At 54.5% G+C, this 10,396-nt stretch overlaps 1 protein-coding gene across 11 annotated transcripts in view; it reads right to left on the reverse strand.

Moving 5' to 3' along the window:
• The window catches only part of KASH5 (KASH domain containing 5), a 31,943-nt gene extending 22,717 nt beyond the window's left edge, over positions 1 to 9,226 (reverse strand). For 3 of the 11 annotated variants that reach the window (XM_017882206.1, XM_017882204.1, XM_017882205.1), the window contains exons 1-6: positions 9,122 to 9,223; positions 6,861 to 7,650; positions 6,272 to 6,408; positions 2,644 to 2,748; positions 1,613 to 1,799; positions 1,073 to 1,137 (exon numbers count right to left, since the gene is read on the reverse strand). In XM_017882206.1, coding sequence (XP_017737695.1) covers positions 1,073 to 1,137; positions 1,613 to 1,799; positions 2,644 to 2,748; positions 6,272 to 6,408; positions 6,861 to 7,042 — 676 coding nt within the window. In that variant the 5' untranslated portion in view covers positions 7,043 to 7,650; positions 9,122 to 9,223. Of the gene's footprint in view, positions 1 to 1,072; positions 1,138 to 1,612; positions 1,800 to 2,643; positions 2,749 to 3,831; positions 3,887 to 6,271; positions 6,409 to 6,860; positions 7,651 to 9,121 lie in introns of all 11 variants that reach the window. The other 8 variants (XM_017882210.1, XM_017882214.1, XM_017882207.1 and 5 more) reach the window with 7 other exon arrangements.
• Between the last annotated feature and the right edge of the window lie 1,170 nt (positions 9,227 to 10,396).

Genomic DNA, 10,396 nt, shown 5'->3' on the forward strand with positions numbered 1-10,396 from the left:
TTTTTTGTATTTTAGTAGAGACGGGGTTTCACCATGTTAGCCAGGATGGTCTCGATCTCCTGACCTCGTGATCCGCCCGCCTCGGCCTCCTAAAGTGCTGGGATTACAGGAGTGAGCCACCGCGCCCGGTCCATGACCACTTTTTTATGGAGCACCTCCTATGTGTGAGGTCCTGGGGATATAATGGTGAGCAAACCAGCCAACTAAACCCAGGCGCCGGTAGCTAACTCGATAATCAGATTTCCTTTGCAGGTAGATGTTCCAATGGAAAGACCTACAAGCCTAGGAGTGAGCATGGGAAGCAGGGAACTCTAGCCAGGGGCATACCAGGGCTTCCCCTTTGCCAGAGGTGTGAAGGATAACGGCCTGGAGCGGTGACTCACGCCTGTAATCCCAGCACTTTGGGAGGCTGAGGCAGGTTGGGAGTTCGAGACCAGCCTGACCAACACGGAGAAACCTCGTCTCTACGAAAAATACAAAATTAGCTGGGCGTGGTGGTGCACGCCTGTCATCCCAGCTACTCAGAAGGCTGAGGCAGGAGAATCGCTTGAACCCAGGAGGCGGAGGTGGTGGTGAGCCGAGATCGCGTTATTGCACTCCAGCCTGGCCAACAAGAGCGAAACTCTATCTCAAACAAACAAACAAACAACAAACAAAAGGCTAGGGGGTTGGGGAGTGAGGAGTGGAGGGGAACAGCCTGAGCAAGGGCCTGTGCTGGGCAGAAGTGGGGCACATTCGAGGAAGGGCAGCAAGACCAGTGGGCCTGCGAATGCCTGGACTAGAGTGAGGAGGAGGTGATGTTAATGATGACGGAGCAGAGGTAGGCGGGGCCTTGTAGGCCTCTCTAATAGGGCTGGTGTGAGGAGGAAGAGTTAGAAACCATCCTCTGAAGAAGAAAACCCCAAAGCTCAGGGAAGGAAGGGACGGCGGACCTAGAAAGTCACACTCACAGCTCTAGGCTATAGTAAAGGTCCCTGGTTCCCACCCTATCCCTTGCTCTGCCCTGGGTGGTAAGTTCTCACACTGTCTGACCCAGGGCCTGCCTGCTTCATTCTATATATAGCAATCTCACCAGATGGCAGTTGTTGGGAGGTCAGAGCTCCCTCGAAGGCGGTCTCCTCTTCCAGCTCTAATCCCCTGTATCAAAGGGATGAGGCTTAGAGCCCCACTGTAGTGGCCCCTCAGTCCTCACCAGCCACAGGCAGGGGGATTGCAGGTGGGAGGAGGGGACCGGGTCAGGTGAGAGCTGGCACCACAGGGCAGGAGGGTGAGGCCAGATGGCAAGTGCCTGCGGCCAGATGGAAAAGCAGCAGAGGCAAGGAGTGGGTTGGGTGAAGGGATGGCGAGGGACCTCTGTCAGCCCCAAGCTCCTCCCTTCTCCAGCCCCATTTTATTTCTGTCTCCCAGACCCCCTCTGCCTCCTCATCCAAATTATTTTGTCCTCAGACTCCCTATCTACCCCTCTGAATCCCATCTCTTCATTTTTCTCTCCACAATCTCGTTCCAAACACAGTAGGTCCTTGGGCCTAAAGGATGCTGGCTCCAGTAAGCAGGTATGAGGTTAGATCTTAGGAAGGACTTCCCAGAGGAGGATGAAGGTGTGGGGACTCACCCATGTAGTTGACAGGCAGCAATCCAGTCACGCATGACAACCAGGAAAGTGTCCAAGTCCACAGTGGCGTTAGGGCCCTCCCCATTGGGGTCCAGGCTGTTGGCCAATGTTTGGAGGCGTGCATCCTGGGGGCCCTGGCCTGTCACAGCCTCCAGGTAGGCCAGCACCTGGGTCACAGCCACAGTGCCTGAGACAGAGCATGCAGTAAGGGGGTCTGGGGCAAGTGGGGAGTGGTGGGTATGGACTGGCAGCAGCTTGGGAGCAGGATGTCACTGGCTAGGCTGGTGGCACTCCTGCTCCATAGCCCAGTGGAGCCACACTGGGCAAGCCCTTTCCCCTCCTCTGAGGCTACTTTTTCACCTGGAAATGGGGTCCAGTCATCCCCCCATCACAAGGTGAACCAAAGGGGATGGACATGGGGACAGCACCAGCCATGCCCCACTCCACCATGGTTGCTGCCTCCCTCCCCCATCCTATGACCCCAAAACTCTACCCTCTTTCATCAATGTCCCCCAAGTTTTCCTCATTCTTTTTTTTTTTTTTATTTTTTATTTGAGACAAAGTCTCGCTCTGTCACCCAGGCTGGGGTGCTGTGGCCGGATCTCAGCTCATTGCAAGCTCCGCCTCCCGGGTTCATGCCATTCTCCTGCCTCAGCCTCCCGAGTAGCTGGGACTACAGGCGGCTGCCACCTCACCCGGCTAGTTTTTTGGAGCTTTTAGTAGAGACAGGGTTTCACCGTGTTAGCCAGGATGGTCTCGATCTCCTGACCTCTTGATCCGCCCGTCTCGGCCTCCCAAAGTGCTGGGATTACAGGCTTGAGCCACCGCGCCCGGCCTAAGTTTTCCTCATTCTAAAAGGCCTTCACCCCGTCATCCACTTTCTTCTTCCTGAAGCTTCCCACAATCTCCTACTTTGTTCCTGCAAAACCCCCAAGAGGGGCTCTAGCCCAGTCTTCTCCCTGAGCCCCAGTTCCCAGCCTCCACCCCTCTCCTGCCTACGCTGGTCCCCAGCACCCCTCCTGCCCCACCACCTGTCCTCTGAGGGTCACAAGCTTCGAATGTGGAGTTGAGTATTTGCTCCTCCAAGCTGACCGGCATCCCCAGCCTTGCCTCCTCAGGCTGCTCGCAGAGGTACACTGGGGAGACAAGAGGGCTCAGCTCACCAGTGAGAAGAATGAGGAAGGAAGAGGGGTGACCCCAGGTCCTCAGCCTCCTGGGCTCTGCAGAGGGGAGGGAATTCACTCAGAGCACCTAGAGTTAGGGCCAGCGGGGAACAGCAGGAAGCTTCAGGAGGGGGCAACAATGTGAGGGTCTCTGAGTTACTTCCCCCCATCTTTCAGACCAGGAAGTCCCCTGGCTGTCTTTTGTGTCCAACTGGCTTAGGAGCCCAGAGAAGGACACTCTGAGATCACCCTTTCCTCCTCTCCTCTCCAGCCTCCCAGGCCGGACTCAGAAAGGGACAGGGCGGGGGAGGGCAAAGAAGAGAGGATTCTGGGAGGAGCTGAGAGTGAAGGGGGGCCCAGGAGCCAGGAACAATCCAATAATGCGTGGGCAGCCCAGATCGATCCCGCCTGCTGCATCTCCGGTCTCCCAGCCCACCCTGGGGACCAGGTCTCTCTCCTCCCTGCATCCCTAAGGTGAGGCTGGCATCATTGGAGCCCATGGCCGGGGGCTGAGACATGAAGGGATGGGGTAAACCAGGCAGGGTGGGCAGTGAGGGAATGGCTATGAGCTGGATCAAACCATATGAGTGTGTCACATAAACCTGGGTGCAGAGTCCAGCTGCACATCTGTGGGCAAGTCTGTTCTCTCAGGGCCTCAGTTTCCCTACTGGTAAAATGGGGGGTGGGTGGGTAGAGTGATCCTCCTTACCAGGGCTGAGTTAGCTCTGTGTATGTGAAGCACACATGTGTACACACACACACACACACACACACACATGTCCTGGGGTTTGTCTACTGTTGTAGCCACAACACTTGCACATAGTAGGTGCTCAACAAATGCTCCATGACATAGGAAGAGATCCTCAACTGCAGGAGCCACTGAGCTGGCCCAGCCTCTCTCCCAGGGCTGGAAGTGACCTTCTAGGTTCCCTGCCCTGGCCTTGAACAGCTGGGTGCAGCAGCTCATTGAGCATAGGCTGCAGGACTGGGTAGATCCAGGGGGTAACTGAGGCTTGGCCTCAGAGAAGTGGCGGCACTTGGGGCAATGGACTCAACTTCTCTTGGGCCTCGGTTTCTTCCTCTGGAAAATGGGGTTGGTGTTACCTCTTTCCTAGAGAGAAAATGAAATAAAATCTAGAAAGGCTTTGGCAGAGGGCCTGGCACATGGTGGGGACTCAAGAATAGAATTGAACACTTACTGAGCATTTAGTAGGTGCCTGGCCTTTTCTGAGCACTTTACATGAACTGTCTAGTAGCATAATAATAATCGATGCTATTATAATCCCTACTTTACAAATGAGGGGACGAAGGCATAGAGAAACTAAGAACTCACCAAAGGTCACCCTGTTTAACATATGAGTCAACTTTCTCATCCCTCTAACTCTTCCAGGGTTCTTTGCAGTGTGTGAAATTTACATTCCCTCTGGCTTGAACCCATGCTCCTAGGTTTGGCCCTAGGGAAGGGGCGTGTGAACTCACAGTTAGGGAAGACCAGGGCTTTAGCCCCAGTCTGTTTTCCTCCTCTCGCTGTCTTTTTTTTGAGACGGAGTCTTGCTGTGGTACCCAGGCTGGAGTGCAATAGCGAAATCTCTGCTCACTGAAACTTCTGCCTCTGAGGTTCAAGCAATTCTCCTGCCTCAGCCTCCCGAGTAGCTGGGATTACAGGAGCCTGCCACCAGGCCCAGCTAATTTTTGTATTTTTAGTAGAGATGGCGTTTTACCCTGTTGGCAAGGCTGGTCTTGAACTCCTGACCTCAGTGATCCACCCACCTTGGCCTCCCAAAGTGCTGGGATTACAGGCGTGAGCCACCCCACCCAGCCCCCTCACTGTCGTTCTCATGTTACATGAACAAGGATCATGAGGCCCAATGAGATCGTTCACCCAGGGGGGCTTGCCAGAGAGAGCGAAGCTGGGAATAGAATTCAGGACAGGCATCAGGTCGCGCTGGCTCTGAGGATCAGCATGTGTCTGAAGTCGCATCCCAGGATCCCCCCAGGGAGATGCCATTCCTGTTCCTAAGATCTCCTTCCTCTGTGTCTCTCTCTCCTCTATGTCTCTGTCCTTGTCTCTTCTTTACATTTCTCTTTGGCTCTTTCTCTTTCTCCCAGTCTCTCTTCCCCATGTCCTGTCTCTCTGCCTTCATGTCCCTTGTCCCTGTTTTCTTTCCTGTATCTCAGTCTCTGTGCTTCCCTCCCCATATCTCAGCGACTCTCCATTCCCTAAGCCTTCTATTTCCTTCCTCTGCTATTTCTTTTTCCCTCTGCCTTCCTCTGTCTCCACCTCTCCTTCTGGGTGTGTTCCTACCTTTCCTTCCCGAGACTGGAAGCTGGCTCAGCCCTTGCCACCCAGATCCCGGTGGCTGCACGCCCTCTGCTGGTGCAGGTGAAGTTTAGATGGCCTGTCCTCTGGTTCCCACACCCTGGTGTCTGCCTCTGACCCTCCTATCTGGAAAGCCTCCTGAGGCCTGGGGCTTCGTAGAAAAAGACGCAGGCTGTGCCGTGGATGCCTGGGAGCCTCTAAGAAAGGGGCCCTGCCATCCCCATCAGACTGGGCTCTCTCACTTGGCAGATGAGTTTCAGAGAGGCAACGCCAGTGCCTCTTCCCCACCCCCTGAAGCCGCCTTTCACACCCATTCAGCCTGCATCCATCCGTTCACTCAACAATAACTGAGCTCCTATGATGAGTCAGGAGTTGCTCTGGGGTCCCAACCAATAGGGCAGTCTCTCCTTCTGGAGCACCTCAACTGAGGTGAGTGTGGATTGAAATGCTCTGTTAGTGTAAAGTACACGCTAGATCTTGAGGACTTAGTATGAAAAAAAAGAGAATATCTGAATACATGTTTATATTGGCTATATACTGGATATATTTTATATATATAATATACCTGTATATATATTATAATATATACATATATATATATAATATAGAGGGTATTACTCTGGGTATATAAGGAAAATCTATTATTACCATTCACTTCACCTGTTCCTTTTTTCTTTTAAAAACTATTAAATTACATATGTGGTTCATATTGTACTTCCACAGGACAGCCCTGCTCTAGGGACTGGGAATACCAGAGAGAATAAAACAGACGCTGCCTTGTGGAGCTCATGCTGTAGTGGCGGAGACAGAGACAAAACATGACAGATGTGAGCACTATGAGGAGAAGTGAAGCAGGGCAGGGGAGAGAGTGTCACAGGGCAACTGCTTTACAGAAAGTAAGAAGTACCATCTGAGCAGCATCTGAAAGGAGTAAGGGGTGCGGCTCTCACACAGTCCAGCCTCCCCACAGGAGATAAGGGGTACAGACAGGTGGGCAGGCATACAGTAGGCACTTAATCCACCAGAGTCCCTTCCCTCCCTTCCACCCTGCACTCATGCAAAGGCTCAGCTACCCCTCAGTCACCTCTCCCAAGTCCCCGACTCACAGCCTGGTGCCCATCCACCCATGGCTCCCTCCTCACCCTCCCCGGGGCAAACAGGGTCCCAGTCACTTACTTTCCGCAGTGGGACCACCCACCGGGCCCTCAGGCAGGTCCATGGGCCACCCCTGCTGCTGCGCAGCTGCTGGCAAAGCTACCAGCCTCCCTCCTTCACGGGGAGGGACAGAAAAGGACCAGCTGCCCTGCGCACTCCTGGAAGGAGAAGCAGGGGAATGGTGTCCTCAGAGCAGCCACCAAGGGTCGGGGCCTGCCTGGCCCCACCTGTGCTCCAGGACCTCTGGATCCTCACAACCTGTTTGCCACCCCCGCTGGGACCTGAGCAGCTCCGCTCCGACCTGTTTTATGGATTGGAGGTGTGGGCTGGGGAACGAGGTGGCTGACATCAAAGGAGCTAGTGGGTGGGTCGGGGGGTGTCAATGCCTCCCTTCCTTCACATGGCTCATCGCTGGCCCAGGCTGCCTGGTTCTCTTCCCTGGCCTTTGTCCCAGCCTCCTATCCCCAGGCTTGCCCTCCAGTCTGTCCCCACAGGGCCCCAGAGCCAACCTGCCCCTCCCCTGCTCAGTACCCCTCCATGGCTCCCCGAACCCTGGGGACGGGCTAGACCCTGGCCCTGACACCAAGGCCCTGCATGGCTGACCGCCCACCTCAGCACCCCAAATCGCACATGATGCTCCAGGCACTCTGAGCTGCAGACCACTCCCACGCCCAGGACTCTGCCTGGCACGCCCTCCTGCATCCTGCCTCGGCTTCGCGTGGTCTTTTCTGGGAAGCGAGGGGCTGTGTCTGACTCCCACACGGCCCTGGACAGCTGCCGTTCTTGCCACATCAGCCTGGATTTGGCCGGCTGGCTTCTCACGGGAGTTTGATCTTGCCTCGCCCCCTGCTCCCAACCCTCCCATGGTTCCCTAGTGCCCCAGGACTAAGTCCCAGTCCCTCAGGCTAGAGTGGCATGGAGTAGTCTCTGAAGCTCCTGCCTCTTCCTGTCCCTTTTCTCTCCATCGGGCAACCTGTAGGTCTCTCCTCATCGCAGCCCCAAATGTGCTGCTCCCCTGGGTTCCAACTCAGAATGTACACGGTCCCCCAAGCCCAGGCCACCTCCTCCTCATCCCTGCCAGCCCCACTTGCAGCTGCTCTGGGCAGTCACTGAAGCAGTGACAGGAGTTTGGGGGGCCCCATCCTGCCTCCATTCCACCCAGGCCGACCCAATGCCTTAGTGGCCACACTCTGGCCACTAAGAGACCTGAGTGCTGCTATCATCACAGCGGGCATGGGCGCCCCTTGGGGCCACCAGTCGAGCCTGGGCTCGCCTGTCCTCACCCAGCTCCCCAGCACCTGCTCTCCCTGAGCCACGTGGGCCCGCTGCCACTGTGCGCTTCTGGAACGTTCTGGAAACACAGGTCTTTGAAGAGAGGCCCTTCCAGGGTCTGGAACACTCTGCAGGGTGCAAAGGGGGGCGATGGCCTTGGCCGGGCCCTGGCGCATGGGCTGGGTTTGGGACGAAGTCCTGAGGGACCCTGAGGGTGTTGGTTGATCTCGGGGGTCTGATGGGACTGGGACGGGGACACTGAAGCAGGATGGGGCCCTGGCAGGAGCTCTGGGTGGTGTGAGCCTTGGAGGGCTTTCAAGGGCTCTGACAAAATTTTGGGGGGGGTCTCTGGCTGAATTTCTGGGGAGTGTCTGGCTGGATTTTGGGGATTTCGATTTCTGTGGGGGTCTCCGACTGGATTTCAGGGGTCTCTGGCTGGATTTCAGGGGTGATTTCTGTGGGGGTCTGACTGGATTTCTGGGAGCTCTCTGGATTCTGGGGCTTTGATTTCTGGGGTCTCTGGATTTTGGGGGTCTTGATTTCTGCAGGTGTCTCTGACTGGATTTCTGGGGTCTCTGGCTGGATTTTGGGGGTCTTGATTTATGCAGGGCTCTCTGCATTTCGGGGTCTCTATTCTGGGGTGTCTTTGATGGACTTCTGGGCTCTCTGAGGGAATCTGAGGTCTGACTGGGTTTGGGAGGGACCTGCCAGGATTTCTGGGGATCTCTGACAGAAGTCCAGGCATCTCTGCTGATTTGGGGAGAGTAACAGGATCTTGGGGAAAGTCCCTGGCAGGCTCTGAGGGACAAGTCTGACAGAACTTCTAGACGATTCAGACAGGATTTCAGGGTCACCTATAAGATTTTCTGGTGGACTCCTTTCAGTATTTCTGAGGGAATGTCAGGATTCTTTTTTTGAGACGCAGTCTCACTCTTGTCACCCAGGCTGGAGTGCAATGGCACGATCTCAGCTCACTGCAACCTCTGCCTCCCACGTTCAAGCAATTCTCCTGCCTCAGCCTCCCGAGTAGCTGGGATTATAGGTGCACGCCACTACACCTGACTAATTTTTTGTATTTTTAATAGAGACATGGTTTCACTTCCCCGGGATGGTCTCTATCTTCTGACCTAGTGATCCACCCACCTCGGCCTCCCAAGTGGTCAGGTTTTTTTTTTTTTTAAAGATGGAGTTTTGCTCTTGTTGCCCAGGCTGGAGTGCAATGGCATGATCTCGGCTAACCGCAACCTCCGCCTCCCAGGTTCAAGCGATTCTCCTGCCTCGGCCTCCCTAGTAGCTGGGATTACAGGCGACTACCACCACGCCCAGCTAATTTTTTGTACTTTTAGTAGAGATGGGGTTTCTCCATGTTGGTCAGGCTGGTCTCGAACTCCCGACCTCAGGAGATCCGCCCGCCTCAGCCTCCCAAAGTGCTGGGATTATAGGCGTGAGCCACCACGCCCGGCTTGGTCAGGATTTTAATAGGATTTGGGGGGCCCTGACGCAGGGGAATCTCTCCCACCATATGGGGGGCTTCACTAGGATTTCGGTAGGGGCTGGGAAAGGCCACTCTGGGGAACCTCGCCACGGGGCAGGGCGCACCTGGAGCCACGTCCTAGTCTCGGGACACAACCGACGGCCACGAACGACGAACGGCAGTTGAGTTGGGGGAGGAGTGCGTGAGCTTTTCCCGCCAGAAAGAGCAAAAAGGAGGCGAGGGGTCGCGAGTGCGCGTGCGCAGCCCCTGAGCCCCGCCCCCTCCCCGCCCGGGCTCCTCCTAAGACGCAGGTGGACACCGGAGGCCGTCGTGTGCCACGCATGCGCGCTGCCGGAGCGGGCGGTGAGCCCAGAGTTTCTGTCTGGTGGTGGAAGGCGGGATGTCTGCGCCCGCCATGCTGTGGCTCGTGTTCTCTTCGGCTTCAGGCTTCGGTGAAATGGGCCGAGGAAGGGGGAATTGAACTGGGAGACTCCTTGTCCGGCCCCCATTTATTTCTTTTTTTTTTTTTGTGATGGAGTCTCGCTCTGTCGCCCAGGCTGGAGTGCAGTGGGGCAATCTCAGCTCACTGCAACCTCCCCCTCCCGGGTTCAAGCAATTCTCCTGCCTCAGCCTCCCGAGTAGCTGGGATTATAGGCGCCCGCCAGCATACCCGGCTAATTTTTGTATTTTTAGTAGAGATGGGGTTTTACCATGTTGGCCGGGCTGGTACCGAACTCCCAACCTCAGGTGATCCACCCGCATCGGCCTCCCAAAGTGCTGGGATTACGGGCGTGAGCCACGGTGTCCGGCCTGTCCTTTCTATATATTGCCAGATTTTCTTTTCTTTTATTTTCTGTAAGATCCCTGTTGGGTTTTGTTAACAAGGCTATGCTGATATCATATAATGTGTGGAGAAGTGTTCTCTCTTTTTCTGTTCTTTGGAAGTGCTAGTGTAGGATTGATCTTATTTATTTTTTATATGTTTGGAAGAAGTCACCAGCCATCTGGACCTAGAGTTTTCTTTGTGGAAAGACTTTAAATTACAAATTCTATTTCTTTTATAAAAATACAATTATTCAGATGCTCTATTTTATTTTGATAAGTTGTGGTTTTCAAGGAATTTTTCCATTTTATCTAAAATTTCAAATAATTTGCATAAAGTTCGTAATATTGTCTTTTTTTGGAGGGGGAGAAATGCAGTCTTATTATGTTAGACTAGTCTCGAACTCCTGGCCTCAAATGATCCTCCTACCTTGACCTCCCAAAGTGCTGGTGTTACTAGCATGAGCCACCATGCCCAGCCAATCTTTTTAATATCTGCAAGATATGTAGTGATGGATATTAATAATTTGTGCCATCTCTCTTTTCTCCTCCCCTCCCCTCTCCCCCTTCTCTCCCCT

This window comes from Rhinopithecus bieti, unplaced genomic scaffold (assembly GCF_001698545.2).
Source record: "Rhinopithecus bieti isolate Rb0 unplaced genomic scaffold, ASM169854v2 scaffold_12070, whole genome shotgun sequence".
NCBI classification, from domain to species: Eukaryota; Metazoa; Chordata; class Mammalia; order Primates; family Cercopithecidae; genus Rhinopithecus; species Rhinopithecus bieti.